This window comes from Schistocerca americana, chromosome 2 (genome assembly GCF_021461395.2).
Source record: "Schistocerca americana isolate TAMUIC-IGC-003095 chromosome 2, iqSchAmer2.1, whole genome shotgun sequence".
In the NCBI taxonomy this organism is placed as follows: Eukaryota; Metazoa; Arthropoda; class Insecta; order Orthoptera; family Acrididae; genus Schistocerca; species Schistocerca americana.
The window spans coordinates 142,008,519-142,028,979 of record NC_060120.1 but is presented as its reverse complement, the minus strand read 5'-3'; the positions used below and the strand labels follow the sequence as shown (position 1 = coordinate 142,028,979).

At 43.8% G+C, this 20,461-nt stretch overlaps 1 protein-coding gene across 1 annotated transcript in view; it reads left to right on the top strand.

Annotated features, from left to right (window-relative positions):
- LOC124593836 (protein lozenge-like) overlaps nucleotides 1–17,077 on the top strand; it is a 713,984-nt gene extending 696,907 nt beyond the window's left edge. Inside the window, exons 4-6 of the mRNA XM_047132184.1 lie at nucleotides 1,095–1,301; nucleotides 16,614–16,804; nucleotides 16,895–17,077. Of these exons, the coding sequence (XP_046988140.1) occupies nucleotides 1,095–1,301; nucleotides 16,614–16,804; nucleotides 16,895–17,077 (581 nt within the window). The remainder of the gene's footprint in view (nucleotides 1–1,094; nucleotides 1,302–16,613; nucleotides 16,805–16,894) is intronic.
- The last annotated feature ends 3,384 nt before the right edge of the window (nucleotides 17,078–20,461 follow it).

The following is a 20,461-nucleotide window of genomic DNA, read 5'->3' as shown; positions in this document are numbered from 1 at the left end:
GCTTATGACACGGCTTTGTAGTGAAGGATGTTGTGTGCAATACTGACACAGGATCATATAATTCAGTTCAAGGCATAAGCTGATGGCTTGTAGAAAATAAATTGATGATAAATCACAGTAAGAATCAGTTTTTACACTTTATGACACACAATTCAATAAAAACTGACATTTTGATTACACAGTATGGGCATATGGTTAGTGAAACTGAACAGTCCAAGTTCCTAGGCGTTCAGGTAGTAAGCTGTCGAGGAAACCCACGTTCAGGATCTTCTTTAAACACTAAACGCTGCTTCATTTATCATTAGAACAGTTACTGAAATAAGTGATAGTTCAACAAAAAAAGTAGACACTGATACAAAAAGGGTATTCTTGGCTCAAGAAACGGGCGGTTACAGAAATATGTGGTGTAATTTCGCGAACCTCACGCCGACGCCTGTTCAGTAGTCTGGGAATTCTGACATTGGCGTCTAAATTCATGTTTTCTTTGATGTCGTTTCTTGTTAACAATATTCACAAGAGTTAGCAGCTTTCACTCAGTTAATACCAGGCAGAAATCTAATCTGTATTTTGATTGCACCTCCTTGACTGTTGCATAGAAAGGAGTGCAGTATTCCGCTGCATCCATTTTCAGTAAGACGCCACAAGAATTCAAAAATCTGAGCTGTAATCCACGCACCTTCAAGTCTAAACTGGAGAGTTTCCTCAGGGCTCACTCCTTCTATTCTGTAGGGAAACTCATGGAATTTTTTTTTAAAATCAAGCTACTTTCTGTATTACGTTGTCGATTACGTTTATTTAAACTTGTGGCTCATCGTATTCATGGGATTCATATACGTTTTAATTTATCTGTTATGACTCTTCTGTTTTTATTTCATGTACTGATTCGTTCCATGACAATTACTCCTCAATTTGGTCCTAAGGAACATGATACGTGTAAAAAAAAAAATCAATTAGCTACATCGGCATCGGCACTCAGTCTGTCAATATGTCCTTTCCACTTTCTCATCTCCATAAATCCTCTCCAGCGTACCTCAGTATCATTGTAGGCTCATTTAAAGATGTGCGGTAGTCATTGCTGATGGTGTTGGGTGCAGACACGACCAACACTGGGGGCGGCGTGGGCGGATCGTGCTCGGCAGCGGAGGCGGTGGGCGGCGGCGGGGCCATGGCGGCGCCTTGGGGCGGCTACGGCTGTTCCTCTACGTACGCCAGCTACTCGCCCCTGCAGCCCACCTTCTCCTACACTGGAGCCGACATCGCTTCAGCCTCCGACCCTTCTGGAATCAGCCACTTACCCACAGGTAAACGCCTGGCTTCTTTATTGTCAACGTCTTTCTTAGTAGCATATGCACAAAGAAATACCAACTAACACAAATCAAAAAATTTCTGCAGCAGTCACATATTTATTTTGCCTCCACGCGTTTCGATGGTTCACACCAACATCTTCAGGTGAAGAGTTGTTTAATTACGTTGTTGTTGTTTTTTGTGATGTGCACAGACGCTGGTGTTAGTGAAGAGCACAGGCGCCTTTCCACAGTAGGAGACCAAGTGCAAGGCAGACTAAGTTGCGTCTTTTGCTGGTGATAAAATTGTATTCATAGAAGAGGCACAGTTAAAGCTAAAAAAAAATTTGAATCTGTGAGCGCGAAGTGTACTTACAAGGAAGTAAGAGTCGAAAAAAGGCTGCACTTTCGAAAAAAGCCCTCATCTTTCATTTACAGGGTGGTGCACGAAATGTGTTACCATTTTGTTTTTGAATATAAACTTTATTGTCAATACAATCTGAAAGGAACATATACTATAACGAAGAGCCGTCCATGGAGTTTTGTTCTAACTCAGCACATGCTCAATACGCCCACCATTTCGTTTCCTAACTTCCTTCAAACGAACACTGAAGTTAGTGGTTACCCTACGGCACATGTCTACCGTAATTTCACTGCAGGCTTGAAGAATAAGTCTTCTGAGCTCCAATAAATCACGTGGACGTTTCGGGAAAATTTTTTCCTTTAGGTACCCCCAAAGAAAAAAGTCACGTGGACTGAGGTCTGGTCTATTGGGGGGCCAATTTTGTCCGTCATTGGAGCGACCTGGAAACCTGAGTGAAATAATCCGCATGTCGAAATGCTCGTTAAAAACTCCAACACAGTGTTTGCAGTATGTGGCCTTGCTCCATCTTGCATGAACCACTGCGTGTTGAAGGGAAAGGCAGTAGCAAGAAGCTGTGGAATTTAATGGAGCCAGAGGACGTATTCTTCAAGCTTGCAGTGAAATTACGGAAGACATGTGCCGTAGGGTAATCACCAACTTCAGTGTTCGTTTGAAGGAAGTTGGGAAACGAAATTGTGGACATATTGAGCATGTGCTGAGTGAGAACGAATCTCCATGGGCGGCTATTCATTGTAGTATATGTTCCGTTCAGATTGTATTGATAACAAAGTTTATATTCAAAAACAAAATGGTAACACATTTCGTGCGCCACCTGTATCTTCGTACTCAATGTAAGCAAGTATATCTATGCATAACATCTTTGAAGTAACGATGTAAACATAAACTGAGGTGACAGAAGTCATGGGATATCGATATGTACGTATGCGAATGGCGGTAGTATCGAGTCCATACGGTATAAAAGGGCAGTGGCGGAGCAGTCATTTGTACTCAGATGATTCACATGAAAAGGTTTACGACGTAATTAAGGCGGCACGACGGGGATTAAAAGACTTTGAACGTGGAGTGTTGGTTCTAGCTAGGCGCATGGGACATTCCATTTTGAAAATCGTTAGTGAATTCATTATTGTGAGATCCACAGTGTCAAGAGTGTGCGAAGAAGACCAGATTTCAGGCATAACCTATCAGAACGGACAACGCAGTGCCCTGTGGCCTTCGCTTGACAATCGAGAACAGCGGCGGTTGCGTAGAGTTGTCAGTGCTAACAGACAAGCAGCACTACGTGGAATAACCCCGGAAATCTATGTGGGACGTACGGAGAATATATCCGTTAGGACAATGCGGCGAAATCTGGTGTTGATCGGCTATGGCAGCATACGACGGAAGCGAGAGCCTTTGCTAACAGCGCCATATCGCCTGCGGCGCCTCTCCTACGCTCGTCACCATTTCGGTTGGACCCTAGACGACTGGAAAACCGTGGCTTCGTCAAATGAATCCAGATTTCAATTGGTAAGAGATGATGGTAGGGTTCGAGTGTGGCGCAGACCTCATCAATCCACGGACCCAGTTTGTTAACAAGGCACCATGCAAGCTGATGAAGACTCCGTAGTGGTGTGGGCTGTGTTTGCATGGAATGGATAGGGTCCTCTGGTTCTACTGTCTGGAAATGGTTATGTTCCACGGCTTGGAAACCATTTGAATGCTCCCAAGCAACGAGTGAATTTTGTGAATGACACTGCGAAATATCTCCTTTTGAAGATGTACCTGGGAGGTAAACTCACGAGCCACAACATTATGACCACTCCCACCAGGAGGTTGAATACCTCCTGGAGGTGTTGCGGGCACATTACACAGTAAGCAAAGAATGTAAGCGGAAGAGAGACGAATGGGCACTCATTATGGCGAAAAGATATGAGCCGCAAACGTGTAAATCCGCGGATACAAGCGGTTCTGTCAAAGAGCGCAGAATCTCAGAAATGGCGTCCACTGTCGTGAGCACCTACGTAAAGTGGCTAAGGATGGTGTAATAACGAGTAGGCCGTATGGTATTGGAAAACCACGTCTCATCACAAAAAGTAGAGGTCGGAGGATTCCCCACTGTGCAATCAAGGATAGGCAGCCATCCGTGGCAGATCTGACGGCAGAGTACACTGCCGATGCAGGCACAAGTGTTTCGGCGCACACCTTTCAAAGGCCACTGTTGAACATGGAGCTGCACTTCACACGACCCCGACGTGTTCCTGCGTTGACCCAACGACATCGTCAGTTATGACTGCAGTGGACACAACATCACTAAGTTTTCGCCAAGGATCGATAGAAACGAGTCGACTGTCGAAAGAATTGCATTTCTTGTTCTAACAGGTCTATAGTTGGGTCCTTACACGCCGTCATCTAGGCGTATGGTTGCACAAAACACACACCCGGCCACTAAACGCACATTGATGTCTTGGCCGCAAATGTGACCGATCTGTACCTACTGGAACACATATTGGGCCCCAGCTGCGTGCCCGTAAACCACCATCACGTAATTTGCGGTAATTGTATGACATGTCCGTAGGCATCTGGTGCCACATACTTCTTGAATCCTGTCAAGGACTTGTAGAATCCATGTCAAACGGGATCTGTGTTACACTGTGTTTTAAAAGTGAAACAACACGCCATTCATAATGTTTTGGCTCATCGGTGTATACTCTCTCACCGATGTATTTTTAATCACTTAAACCATAATTTGAAACCAGTTTAAAATATGATCAAGGGAGATTCATTTATCAATCTTTGACAAAAAAAAATGTGATGTATTTGTGCTAAAGCATAATCTTATTGTGAGGTGTGAAAAGCCAGTCACTCGTGATCTGGTTTGACGTTTGCTGCTAGAAAGAAGGAAATCAGCTTGTAGTACATCAGAGTGTTATACCAGGTGGAACAATGAAAGAGGAATATCTAAAGTAACTCTCATAAGACTTAAGAAAATGAATTTGCACTTTTGATGGTCGAAAGCAGTAATTGACATATAGTTTTACAACAAAAGATTATTACTGCTTGAAGTTTCTTTTCTTTTTTTATAGTCTTCTGGAAGGACTGAAGCGGCCCGTCACGAATTCTTCTCCTTTTCTGGGGAACGATGACCATTGAAACGAAAGCAATCCTGGAAGCGAATGCTGCAATCTTTGCACTGCGCTCGGTAACACCTTCAAGGGAATTACAGCGATTTTTTCGTGGGCCCTTGTTTTCAGCTCAGCAACTGTCGTTGAGCGAATGGTGTGCACTTTTCAGGTGGTCCCACAAGAAAAAAAATCGCGCTCCGAAAAATATGTTGTTATTGAGGACCAGTGACTGTCGCAAAACCGTGAAATTACATGGTAACAGCTGCCGAACTGCTGCCATTGACGCTATATGAGCATGGGCAGGAAATCAGGCTGTAGTACATCAGTATTGTTGTTATACTTTGCTTACCACAACTAAATTGTATTCTCGTCAGTACCACTGTACCGGCTATCCCTCTAGAGTGAGAGTATTTTGTATCACCGTAACATTTATGTACGTCTGGCTATAAGTGCTTTTCCCAAAAATTCCGGGAAATCTTGCTGAAATCCAAGATTATGAAGATCGTGAAAGTTTTGTAGTTGTTCTGCTACGAAAGTCTCGAGCAGATCCACATATCGGACAGACTTACTGACATCGCCTTCGCTTCCTCATCGTCAAAGATGTGGGGCCCTGTCACAACTGACATTGAGACAGCACACAAAACTGTAAGCTCTGTGCTGACGGTAGTCGTTCGTGCAATTGTAAGTTTTCAGGTGCCCAGCAACTAAACTTCTGGTTGCTTACATACCTACTGCTGTGTAAATGACGGTCATCTGACATGAGAAGCTAGTCAGAAAAGCTGAAGTCATCAGTAATATTTCCCAATATTCTTTCACAATAGAACCATATTTGTGCCATGTGGTCTGATAGTTTTTCCTGTATATCTTAAATTTAGTAAAGGTGAAACTTCATATTCGAAACACTATGGTGTAATCGGCGGACAGCTGCTGGATTTAAGCTGTATTTTCCTAGAAGCAGGAATTCTGCGCTCGGCAAACAAGACAGGTCGTTTCGCGTCGGCAGGGACGCAACACTCAAATACGACACGCATTTGTGTTTTCCCAGAAAATGAAACTGCAAGCGCGTTAACTATTCACTCCATACGTGCAGTCTAGGAAGAGTGTTACTTCAACGAAAGTTCTAATATACTGTGCGGTATTAGGGGACTTGAGTAGCAGAACTTAGGTTAGCTGTCAGTATATCAAAAACTAATGAAACGTACTTTACTTACCAAACTCTTACTATAGTTCGCCTCCTTGTGACACATATGTATTTTTCATGTGCTTGGCGTCGTAGTCATAACTGTTGACAGTATTTCTCAACAGAAGACATAAAGTATGTATATGAGTCCGCGATCGTTTTATTTTTATCACTTTTATTTTCACAAGTCCGTCTTGATCGCATAGATTTCTTTACGCTTTATGACCGGTTTCGGCTTATCGCCATCTTTAGATCTGCTGTAAATATAAATATTGTGTAAGCGACTAGGTTCAATTAATTAAGATTAAAAGTATACAAGTCTTAGTGATGCATGAAATATAAAATATAAAATATTTATAGCCATGTGTGGCAGTCATACATACCGTTAAAATATTCTGATATAAATCACCGTCAAGTTAAACATGTGCGTGCTAATACTCAGATTGCTTCAGTAGTTATACAAAACCCTAATGCCAGCAGAGGGCACTTTAGCCACAGTACATAGTAAACCAGCGTCGCCAATATAAAGATTAAAATGCGGTGTGCCTTGTCCTTAGTTAAATTTTTGCGTAAATACTGACGCAATCTGAGCATTAGCACGCACATGTTTAACTTGACGATGATTTATATAAGAATATTTTAACGGTATGTATGACAGCCACGCATGGCTAAAAATATTTTATATTTTAAATTTCATGCATCATTAAGACCTGTATACTTTTAATCTTAATTAATTGAACCTTGTCGCTTACACACTATTTATATTTATAACAGATCTGAAGATGGTGATAAGCCGGTCATAAAGTGTAAAGAAATCTATGCGATCAAGACGGACTTGTGAAAATAAAACTGTTGACAGTAATAATAATGTAATACCGTACTTGTGTTGTTGTTGTTGTTGTTGTGGTGGTGGTCTTCAGTCCTGAGACTGGTTTGGTGCAGCTCTCCATGCTACTCTATCCTGTGCAAGCTTCTTCATCTCCCAGTACTTACTGCAACCTACATCCTTCTGAATCTCCTTGGTGTATTCATTTCTTGGTCTCCCTCTACGATTTTTACCCTCCACGCTGCCCTCCAATGCTAAATTTGTGATCCCTTGGTGCCTCAGAACATGCCCTACTAACCGGTCCCTTCTTCTTGTAAAGTTGTGATACAAACTCCTCTTCTCCCCTATTCTATTCAATACCTCCTCATTAGTTACGTGATCCACCCATCCAATCTTCAGCATTCTTCTGTAGCACCACATTTCGAAAGCTTCTATTCTCTTCTTGTCCAAACTATTTATCGTCCATGTTTCACTTCCATACATGGCTACACTCCATACAAATACTTTCAGAAATGACTTCCTGACACTTAAACCTATACTCGATGTTAACAAATTCCTCTTCTTCAGAAATGTTTTCCTTGCCATTGCCAGTCTATATTTTATATCCTCTCTATTTCGACCATCGTCAGTTATTTTGCTCCTCAAATAGCAAAACTCCTTTACTACTTTAAGCGTCTCATTTCCTAATCTAATTCCCGCGGCATCACCCTATTTAATTCGACTACATCCCATTATCCTCGTTTTGCTTTTCTTGATGTTCATCTTATATCCTCCTTTCAAGACACTGTCCATTCCGTTCAACTGCTCTTCCAAGTCCCTTGCTCTCTCTGACACAATTACAATGTCATCGGCGAACCTCAAAGTTTTTATTTCTTCTCCATGGATTTTAATACCTACTCCAAATTTTTCTTTTGTTTCCTTTGCTGCTTGCTCAATATACAGATTGAATAACATCAGGGATAGGCTACAACCCTGTCTCACTCCCTTCCCAACCGCTGCTTCCCTTTCATGCCCCTCGACTCTTGTAACTGCCATCTGGTTTCTGTACAAATTGTAAATAGCCTTTTGCTCCCTGTATTTTACCCCTGCCACCTTTAGAATTTGAAAGAGAGTATTCCAGTCAACATTGTCAAAAGCTTTCTCTAAGTCCACAAATGCTAGAGACGTAGGTTTGCCATACCGTACTTAGATATTGAAAATAATGCTACTTAGATATTGAAAATAATTCATTTTTTGAGTTTGATGACGACACAGTATTATAATACAGTAGACTAATCCATTATTAATATGTATTATTAAAAATATTGATAGCAGTTACGTTAAATAATGCTAATAAAAACTATTAATAATGAATGAAAAATTAATTAAGAAGTAGCATGATTTATCCAAAAACATAATTTCATTGAATTATGAAATAAATAAGATGTTTAATCAGAGTACCAGGATTCCCAAAGATTTGCGTCTGAGAAAAAGTTTGGGAGAGGAGTTAGGACGTTGTGGTGACGCCACTCGTCGTGTACCCACAGTCTTGCCGGACCACGCGGCGGCGAGCGGCGGCGCCGGCAGCAGCAGCGGCGCCAGCGGCGAGTACGGCAGTATGTTCTCCAAGAGCCCGCCGGCGGGGGCGGGGCCGGGCGGGGGCGGCGGAGGCGGCGGGGGCGGCGAGCTGGAGCCGCTGTCGTGCGCGGGCGGCATCGTGCCCACCGCGGGCCTGCCGCCGCAGCCCGCCGTCTCGCACTCGCCCTACAGCACAACAGGTGAGGCGCTGCCGCAAGCGAACGTCTTTTGCTTCGTCTACAAAGGGACCTTACAGCCCGGTCCTTATCGACTTGAAAATCAGTACGTGGATGTCTGTTTCCCAAAGCAGTACGTCGTAATAATCCAAACAATCGCCTGCGAAGACAGGCTTCCGAACGCTTTTAAGTAATAACATTTCAAGCCCATCAGTGGAATCGATGGTAGCAGACTGCGTAGCGTAAAAGTTTATTACTGTAACGTCGCTCGTTCACAGCTGATAAAAACTGCTTTTTTTTTACTTTTATACAGTGTGTCCATAATTAAAGTTACCGTTTCAAAACGCAGTAGAAATAGAACTACTGCTCAGAATGACGTTAAAATTTTAACAGTATATTATTGACGCAGTGGGAAACGTCACGGAACAAAAAGAAAACAAAAACAAGAAAAACGGAAATTTAATGCCTTAACTTACACTAATGGCCATTAAAATTGCTACACCACGAAGATGACGTGCTACAGACGCGAAATTTAACCGACAGGAAGAAGATGCTGTGATATGCAAATGATCAGCTTTTCTGAGCATTCACACAAGGTTGGCGCCAGTGGCGACACCTACAACGTGCTGACGTTAAGAAAGTTTCCAACCGATTTCTCATACACAAACAGCAGTTCATCGGCGTTGCCTGGTGAAACGTTGTTGTGATTCCTCGTGTAAGGAGGAGAAATGCGTACTATCACGTTTCCGATTTTGATAAAGGTCGGATTGTAGCCTATCGCGATTGCGGTTTATCGTATCGCGACACTGCTGCTCGCGTTGGTCGAGATCCAATGACTGTTAGCAGAATATGGAATCTGTGAGTTCAGGAGGGTAATACGGAACGCCGTGCTGGATCCTAACGGCCTCGTATCACTAGCAGTCGAAATGACAGGTATGTTATCCGCATGGCTGTAACGGATCGTGCAGCCACGTCTCGATCCCTGAGTCAACAGATGGGGACGTTTGCAAGACAACAACCATCTGCACGAACAGATCGTCGACATTTGCAGCAGCATGGACTATCAGCTCGGAGACCATGGCTGCGGTTACCCTTGACGCTGCATCACAGACATGAGCGCCAGCGATGGTGTACTCCACGACGAACCTGGGTGCACGAATGGCAAAACGTCATTTTTTCGAATGAATCCAGGTTCTGTTTACAGCATCATGATCGTCGTATCCGTGTTTGGCGACATCGCGGTGAACGCACATTGGAAGCGTGTATTCGTCATCGTCATAGTATCACCCGGCGTGATGGTATGGGGTGCCGTTGGCTACACGTCTCGGTCACCTCTTGTTCGCATTGACGGTACTTTGAACAGTGGACGTTACATTTCAGATGTGTTATGACCCGTGGCTCTACCCTTCATTCGATCCCTGCGAAACCCTACACTTCAGTAGTATAATGCACGACCGCATGTTGCAGGTCCTGTACGGGCCTTTCTGGATACAGGAAATGTTCGACTGCTGCCCTGGCCAGCACATTCTCAAGATCTCTCACCAATTGAAAACGTCTGGTCAATGGTGGCCGAGCAACTGGCTCGTCACAATACGCCAGTCACTACTCTTGATGAACTGTGGTATCGTGTTGAAGCTGCATGGGCAGCTGTACGTGTACACACCATCCAAGCTCTGTTTGACGCAATTCCCAGGCGTATCAAGGCCGTTATTACTGCCATAGGTGGTTGTTCTGGGTACTGATTTCTCAGGATCTATGCACCCAAATGGCGTGAAAATGTAATCACATGTCAGTTCTAGTATAATATATTTGTCCAATGAATACCCGTTCATCATCTGCATTTGTTCTTGGTGTGGCAATTTTAATGGCCAGTAGTGTAAACGGGATCGGCTACAAATGACAATTGAATCGCAATATGACGGCTATGGTTTGAGCTGCACATTACACCATCCGCACTGGTTAATGCGCGTGACTTCATAAGTTCAGCAGTCGAACAGTTGTGGCACTATCAGTTAGGTACGTCCATACACCACGGCAATGTCGTAACACATCGGCTTGCAAAAACCGGTTTTTAATTGTCCTGGTGCCATAAACTGTATTTATGCAGTCGTAAGACTGGTACTAGAAATGTTCAATTAACTGTTTACTGCTTTCTGCCACAATCTGAAATCCACAACAGATCAGAGAGTCTCGCGGACATGTTCAGAATGCGTTGAGCGTTGCATGCCTTCAGTTCAGCTACATTCGTAGTTGGAGCAATGAACATCTTTCAGATAACCTCACTGCCAGAAGTCACTCGGGTTAATATCAGGTGATATGGACGGCCAGGCTATAGGGTTCAAATGGTTCAAATGGCTCTGAGCACTATGGGGCTTAACATCTGAGGTCATCAGTCCCCTAGAACTTAGAACTACTTAAACCTAACTAACCTAACGACGTCACATACATCCATGCCCGAGGCAGGATTCGAATCTGCAACCGTAGCAGTCGCTCGGTTCCAGACTGAAGCGCCTAGAACCGCTCGACCACTCCGGCCGGCAGGCTGTAGGGAAATGACGGCTGATAATTCTAGCGCTTCCGAAATGCCCGTGCAGCAGCCGATTCACGGGCTGTGCTAATGCGCGGAGAAGCACCAACGTGCGTAAAATCCAAGCTGTTGAAGGTTTGAATGACGTTGGTGCGCTAAAAGACTGTCACAGCGTTTAGCAGCGACTGTTCGGGCAAGAGGACCCGCAGAATTAATCTCTTCGACAAAATATGGGCCTACGATAAACGATGCCGTCAACCTGCATCACACAGCCACGTTTGCAGAATGAAGTGATTGATACCCGTTGATGTGCGGATTTTCCGTTGAACATATTCTGCAATTCTGCGTATTGACTTGTCCTTGGAGATGCAAATGGGCTTCGTCTGTCCATAGGATGTTCCATGGCCATTCATTGCTCACTTCCATATAAGCATGAAATTCCAGAGCAAAAGTTTGTCTTGCTGGCAGGTCGGCCGGAAGCAACTCCTGAACACAGGTGATTTTGTATGGATAGCAAAGCAGGTTGTTTCGTAGGCTTTTATGCACCATGTTCGCAGACATGTTCAACATTTGGGCAATTCTCTGCGCACTGCATGTCTGCACATGACACTTGACCTTTTCTGCAATGCTGTGGTCACATCTTCGACAGACGTCGGATCAACTGCTTTCCTCCCTCTTCCACACTGCATTTCAAAAGAACCTTTGTTTTCAGATTTTGTAATCATTTTCTCCAGATCCTTGGTAGATAGCGGACCAGTGCCTTTACTTATATCTTTGAGTGTCCGGAGCTTCTGCTGGGCTACTGGTGCGCAGTCACCGTTCTTGTAAAAGAGCCTGCATGGAGGCTCATTTTAGGCGTCTCAGACGCAAACTCAGGAGCAGTAGAGTGCCGCGAATCCTTTGGTGTGCGTATTCTGACGTTACAGCATCTGTTGGTCAAATTTTTGTTACTTTTTTCTTTGTTCCATGTCGTTTCCCCCTGCGTCAGTAATATACTGTTAATAATTTAACGTCATTCTGAGGAGTGGTTCTCTTTCAACATTGTTTTTAAACTGCAACTTTAATTATGGACATCCAGTATATTAAATTATACGTTATTACCAACTGCTGTGATAATTGACAACCACTGAATCATAACTTTTTAATGAAAACAGCATCGTTTTAATTTTAATTACTAATAGTATGAGAATAAAAATTGGTACCAGAAAGCAAAACATTAAATAGAAAATAAAATACTTTTTATCTCTAGAGATTGAACAATATTGTCGGCGTATTTACGTTTTAAAAGACATTTCGAATTTATCTACCAAATTTTAATTTATTTTCGTGTAATCAGCAATTACAAACAGACTCGAATCAGTAACTTTACTGTTACAAGAATTTTACGCTATGACACGCGGCTACCACAGATTCTGTTAATGTGCTTGAAATGTTTCTACTTAACAACGCTCGGAAGTCTTCTAATCATTGAGGCTAATTTTCTTACGAGTTTTTTTTTGTTTTTTTTTTTAAATAATTCTGTTACACTGACTTATGAAACTGTTATCCAGGACTGACCTCTAAATCCTAACAGTATGAAGAAAATGTGCAGTTGTGAGATCCAACTATTCCACTTTTAACGAGAGCAATTAATGAGGAGCGCCAGTTCAATTTAGTAAGGATAAGTTAACGGCAGTAAAAAGTGATTTTCTATGAATGCCATGCCAAATAAAAATTAATTACGTACATTTTAGATGATAATTAAAACTTTCTAATTATCAAAGACTACGCGCTTAAATCGTAAAAACACGTTAAAAAATCGAAATAGCAAATACGTGCTCTAATACAAAAAATACGAACATATGCGCAAAAGCAGAGTTCGGTTTTATGGCCACATATGAAGACTGAATGACTCCAAGTGGGTGGTATGCACAATCAACACTTTTCACTTGAACCGATGAAGAGCTAGAGACAATGAGCATACAAACAAAAGGCGCACAAAACCTAAGCAACTCCACAATAGTTGTAGTGATCCTTCAGGCTTTCTCCACGAAAGTGATGATTTACTTGTTTCTCAATTTGCTGCCGAGTTGTAACGTTATCTTCGCACGATGCGATGTTTCGAGAAATTCCTTGTGACTACATTAGTGCGCAGAGTTCAAGCTGTTCAGCTGCAACTAAAGCAGACCGTCAGAGGCCACTGAGATACGACGCGCTCGATTCTGCCCGTGAGTCTGTTCTGCATGAAATTGCCCGGAAGGCTCCATCGGTAGCCCGTCTCGCTCGTCGTACCGCCGGGCAAGCTGCAGTAGGTCGAACCAAAACCATGCAATATGATAGGATGGAGTGTGGTGAGGAGAGCTAGCCGGAGTGGCCGAGCGGTTCTAGGACCTACAGTTTGGAACTGCGCGACCGCTATGGTCGCACGTTCGAATCCTGCCTCGGGCATGGATGTGTGTGGTGTCCTTAGGTTAGTTAGGTTTAAGCAGTTCTAAGTTCTGGGGGACTGATGACCTCAGAAGTTAAGTCCCATAGTGCTCAGAGCCATTTGAACCATTTTGTGGTGAGGAGGGGGTACGGTCAGCGATGAATGTGTACCAACATTTTTGTCAGAAACAGGGTGATACGTGTGGAAACAGTGCGTTGCACGACTAGGACATTGCAGGATGGATAGTATGAATTGTTGATGCAACGCTGTTTGAATGTTATGTAAGGCTCGAATCAATATCGGTGTTATTTGTTGTGTCTCTTGTTCGTGTTGGTCAAATTTTTAATTTTAAAAAAAGAAAGTCATATCTCACTTACAGTGATGCCTTGCCTGGATTACAGCAAGTACCCTAATTTCTAATTTGCAAAGCGAACTGAGGACCTCACCAGGATGGCAGCGCCAACCTGTTTACACCCGAGAAAAGGGGAGGGGCGGTAGTAACAGCGTAATTGCAATTTTTTGCGTATTCAAATGGTTCAAATTGCTCTAAGCACTATGGGACTTAACATCCGAGGTCAAAAGTCCCCTAGACTTAGAACTACTGAACCCTAACGAACCTAAGGACATCACACACATCCATGCGCGAGGCAGGATTCGAACCTCCGACCGTAGCAGCAGCGCGGTTCCGGACTGAAGCGCCTAGAACCGCTCGGCCACAGCGGTCGGCTTTTACGTATTGATATGGCACCATAAAATGGCATTTGCTTTTGTTCAGTTGTCATGAAAATAAGAAATTTCATGTACCACTGCAAATTTGAGTGGCACTTCCTTTACTGTGTGTATCATACACTGAGATGACAAAAGTCATAGGATAGCTCCTAGTATCGTGTCGGACCTCCTTTTGGCATGATCTCAACGAGTCGTTGGAACTCCCCTGCAGAAATATTGAGCCATGCTGCCTCTATAGCAGCCCACAATTGCGAAAGTATTGCTGGTGCAGGATTTTGAGTACGAATTGACATCTCTATTACGTACCATAAATGTTCGTTGGAAACCATGTCGGGCGATCTGAGTGGTCATATCATTCACTAGAACTGCTCAGAATGTTTTTATACCAATCGCGAACAACTGTGACCCGGTGACGTGACGTATTGTCATCCATAAAAATTCCATCGCTGGTTGGGAACATGAAGTCCTTGAATGGCTGCAAATCGTCTCCAAGTAGCCGAACATAACCATTTCCACTCAATGATCTGTTCAGTTGGACCAAATGGCTCATTCCATTCCATGTAAACACAGCCCACACCATTATGAAGCCACTACCAATTCGCACAGTGCCTCATTGACAACTTGGGTCCATGGTTTCGTGGAGTCTGCGTTGTACTCGAACCCTACCATCAGCTCTTACCAACTGAAATCTTGAGTCATCTGACCAGGCCACGGTTTTTTCGTCGACTAGGGTCCAACTGGTCACGAACGCAGGAGAGGCGTGCAGGTGATCTCGCGCTGTTAGCAAAGGCACATACGTTGAGCGTCAGCTGCCATAGCCCATTAACGTCAAATTCCGGCGCAGTGTCCTAATGAAAACATTCGTCGTACGTTCCTCATAGATTTCTGCGCTTATTCCACACAGTGTTGATTGTCTGTTAGCACTGGCAACTCTACCCAGACGCCGCTACTCTCGCTCCTTAAATGAAGGCCATCGGTCACTGCGTTGTCCTTGGTGATAGTAATGCCTGAAATTCGGTATTTTCGGCACACTCTTGAGACTGAGGACCTCGGAATATTCAATTCCCTAACGACTTCCGAAAAAAAGGCTCTGAGCACTATGCGACTTAACTTCTGAGGTCATCAGTCGCCTAGAACTTAGAACTAATTAAACCTAAGTGACCTAAGGACATCACACACATCCATGCCCGAGGCAGGATTCGAACCTGCGACGGTAGCGGTCGCTCGGTTCCAGACTGTAGCGCCTAGAACCGCACGGCCACTCCGGCCGGCATGACTTCCGAAATGGAATATCCCACGCGTCTAGCTCTAACTACCATTCCGGTTTCAAAGTCTGTTAAATCCCATTGAATGGCCATAATTACGTCGGAAGTCTTTTCACTTGAATCACCTCAGTACAGATGACAGCCAGGCCAATGCACTGCCTCTTTACATCTCTAGTGCGCGATCTCTGTATTTGCCTACCCTTGTCTTCTGTCAGACCCGCCAGGTTAGCGGAGAGCGCTAATGCGCTGCTTCCTGGACTCGGGTAGGCGCGCCAGTCCCATATCAATACGCCCGGCGGAATAGCTATGAAGGCTGGTGTGGCGGCCAGCCTGAATGTGGTTTTTACGCGGTTTTCCACATCCCACTAGGTGAATATCGGGCTGGTCCACATATCCCGTCTCAGTTACACGCCTCGCAGACATCTGAAACACGTTCGCACTGTTTCGTGGTTTACACTAGATGCAGACAGTTGGGGGTACACAATACCGTCCTGGGGGAGGGGGGGGTATGGGGTGGCGCCAGGAAGGGCATCCGGCCACCCCTCAAAATTAACCATGCCAAATCCGATTGAACTGTGCCGACGCCGGCCGAAGTGGCCGTGCGGTTCTAGGCGCTGCAGTCTGGAACCGCGAGACCGCTACGGTCGCAGGTTCGAATCTTGCCTCGGGCCTGGATATGTGTGATGTCGTTAGGTTAGTTAGGTTTAACTAGTTCTAAGTTCTAGAGGACTAATTACCTCAGAAGTTGAGTCCCATAGTGCTCAGAGCCATTTGAACTGTACCGACCCTGCGCAAAGATGCGGGACAAGGCGCTAGCAAAAGAATGAAAGAAAGAATCCATTGACTTCTGTCACGCCGGCCAGTGTGGCCGAGCGGTTCTAGGGGCTTCAGTCTGGAACCGCGCGACCGCTACGGTCGCAAGTTCGAATCCTGTCTCGGGCATGGATGTGTGTGATGTCCTTAGGTTAGTTAGCTTTAAGTAGTTCTAGGGGACTGATGACCTCAGCAGTTAAGTCCCATAGCGCTCAGAGCCATTTGAACCATTTGTTATTCATTTCTAAATGATAGGCCTACATTTTGTATGTCAACGCAATTATGAGCTGCATTTCCCTTAGGTACTCTGAAACCAATACTGGGAGCAGGTGTCGTACTACGGTGCGCTTTCCATTTGTTGCAGCGCCCGGACTCAGCTGTGGCGGCACGACGTACCACCACCCGGCGGCGGCGGCCGGCTGGCCGGGCCACCAGACCGGCTCGTTCATGCCCCACCACCACCACCACCCCCACCACCACCCCAACAACTACAACTACTACGGCGCGGCCCAGCCGGCGCCCGGCCCGTACCTCAACCCGCCGCCGCCCGCCGCCGTGGCTGCCGCCGCGCCGCCGCCCCCGCCTCCGCCGCCGCCCCCGCCCACCATGCTGGTGTACCCGCACCTGTACTCGACGGTCAACCAGAACCAGATCCACGTGCACCTGCACGCCGACCGGGACTACGCGCACGACCCGGAGGCGGCGGCGGCCGCCGCTCGCGCGCTCGACGGCCTCGTCGTCTCGTCGCACGACGCCTCACCGCCCGGCGACGTCATCAACAGGTATCCGGACCGGCACGCCGACCAGTCCGTCTGGAGGCCCTACTGAGGGGCGCACGCGGCGCTCCACTGGCTGACCCCACTGGCTGATCTCAAAGAGTCCGGCGACGGAACGCAGCCGGGTGTTCCACTCGCGGACACTACAGACATTCCAGAGCCTGCAGACAGACTCCTCAGTGGGGACATGGCTCTGTCAAGACTTTCATTACACTGCAGTGCTTCTCAATCTACCGGAACAAACAACATCTGGAATTTCAGTTAACTTTTTTCAGCATTTTGGACACACCTACATTTCGGTGGCCTTACCATATTGGTCTGGAGACTGTATATTGGCCGAAATGGTCAGTTGTTGAATTGTACCAATTTACTGGAATATTCAGTAACACATGAAAATTCGATGCGTTATGTACCACGGTGTCCCAAAATGTACGCTTACAGTTTAGATTTACTCTTCTAAAAATGCTTCCTTGTTATTCATATCAGGTTGTGTATTTTACCTAATTTCTAGTGTCCACTCCTGTTGTTGTCACAAATGTATTGTACCGATCAAAATCAACAGAAGGAGCTCCGTTTTAAGTAGGTGTAAGGAGCGCTAAATATTAAAAAGAAGTGCCCTCTTCTTCGTCGCTATCGTAATTTTACTGACTGACTGTTAGATCGTTCCGATTTCGTTCTGACGAATACCGTGTTGTTCAGTCAGTAAGTGTCCTATACAGTCTATGGAGAGATGCAGCAACTGTTAGAAAGCTGTTACTATTTATTTATTTCAGTCGCAGTTACGATTTACAATAGACGATTACGTGTTTCGGCCGTTATCGGATTTTTTTGATTTTTTTAAAAAGAAAGTTTTGTTACAGTGTATCGTGTGAACTTTGTCGCTGTACGATTTCCTCCACATTAAAATATTATTTCTTATCTATCGACGTAGCGCTTGGAAATTATCTTAATAAATAAAAAAGATAAAGATTATCTGAAAGCGTACCTGTTGTGTGAGCTGTTGCGTAGCAAAACGTTCCATTCATAGAAAAGAAGTATTCGCATAAACTAACTTCACGTTTACAGCCGAGAACTAAATCTACCTGTGAGAATAAGAAGCAAATCTGACTGCGAGAATGTAAATGAAATATGCCCTGTCTGAACTAAAACTGTACAGACACATAAAAAGGACTCTGAATTTTAATGCGAATGATTAAACTGAGCAATGTAAACTGACCATGTGAAACTGAAAACTCGTATCACATGTATTTGGCTTACCTGTGTCGCAATGAAAAATGCCATGCAACTTCTTACGTAGAAAAAGAAGAAAAAGCGTGTCTCTATTTCTGAGCTGCTTCTAACTGCAGAGAATCGCGGTAGCGCAATGCGTCCTTTTAAATACATCAAATGAAAAGTTGGTTCTCATAAAATTTATCTCCCATAAAAAAGGATGTTCATCAGGTAATGTGAGCTGGATAATGACGTTGAGTAATCTGTGTTACTCTCTGTATAAAAATTCTTCTCAAGACACTGTACTCAAAAAAATTCATCTCAGAAAATTTCTTGACACTACCCCATTTACAAAATTTCACCATCGAAGATCTAACAAGGATCAACACTAGAGAAATATAAAAATGTAACTCAACAAGAAAATTTATTCAACACGAATGTCTTTACACTAGTGATTAAATTCTTTTCGTCTTTTCAAATCCAGTAACATTGACTTTGATAAAACTTTATAAAGATAGCAAGAACTTCCTGATTTGGATGTCTGCATTAAATCAAGAATGCCTAATTAAATGCTGCTGCAATAAAGTAAAATATATTCATTCGTTCAATTAAATACTAATCGTTTCAAAACAGTATCTATCTAGCAATTCCATTTCATTCAGTGCATAATGACAATATTCCTTTTGTAATAATAATGCCGTGTCTGCCATCAGATCGATAAAATAATTCACAAGAGATGTATGGCTTAAGACAGGCAAAAACAAGAAAACGATCTATAATATTATACACACGTTGCTTTGGTCTAGCGGTTAGCGTTGCTGATTCTATATCCCGGTGTCCAGGTTCGATTTCCGGTCGGATTGGAGGTTGTCGATCAGCGACTGGGTGCTGGTATAGTCGTCAAATAGAAAAAGCACCAGTCGGCCGAACTATCCCCAGAAGAGGTATCGCGGTCAATAATGCGATACGGTCATTTCACCGTAACAAAGGTGAAAAGATCTAAAGATGGCAGATAAAGGCCGAAACCGAGAATCGACTCTTTAAATCGTAACTGGGACTAAAATAATCACCTATATCACTGCGCTTCATCTCCCATTTTACTGCATCCCCTCCGCTGCTGCGCTCTGATCTCGAAGTACAACTTATCTGGACTGAAGAAAAACAGTATTAGCCCATAAAAAACTAAATAGGCAGTGCAAGATTAAAAGACAGCAATAAAAAAGAAGGAACTCCCTTCTGGTGTGTCTAGCAAGTATCAAATTCTGCATCTGTATCGACATGCATCCGCTAACAATGTTGGTTGTGTGTGAAATGCTAGCGTCTTATACTAGATACTGTGGCTACACAGTGAACAATTGGAAAGTCACCCAAAGCTGGGCAAGTATTTGCGGGCAGGGCTCGTCTGTATTGCACATTATTTGTATAAACAAAAAAACCATGACAGTGGATTTTATATTTGTACACCTTTTCTGTTATTTTTGTTGTGGTTGCAACATGAGCTACAGGTAAGGAGACTTGTGTTTGACTATTACATTCGTCTGCGGTACAACGACTTTATCTTGACTAAAGACAGACCAGTAGAATTTTCAGGCACAAGGAATCTGTTTAACAACAGGAAAAAACAGAAAATGAAACTAAAAGTACACTTCTGTGTCTCATAATGTAATATACACACTCGAACTTCGTCAAATACCAAAACCCATGTTTACTGACAGCACATTCGTTAAATTACAATTCTTCTGAGTAAAATCAAACTGTATTAACATCTCTTGAAGGCTTCTACTACAGACATTATTTTTCATAGGAAACACCGTGTTGTTATTCGTTGTACTGCATCACTTTCCACATATTCCTCGATGAAATATTTTTTTCTTTTGAACAGCTGATAGAGCTAATTCTGTGTTTATGAACAAAGTATGATTGCAGGAAATTAACGTATTCTGTACTGGCCGTTTTTCGTACCGCCGTGTTCATTCTTTATAAAATTGCTTCGAGAAACTCTAAAACAAACTGGACTCCAAACATTATAACTGCAGACTTATTGCCGTCAGTGTGCGATTAGAAGAGATGGATGGATAAACGGAATATTTGTCGCATAACTCGAGCTCCGGTCCCATGTGCCACAATAACTAACAATTAACTTTGATGATCACATAATACATCACTACATTACCATAAAATGATGAATGTACTTAAATTACATTGTTAGGTACACGGCAGTAAAAAT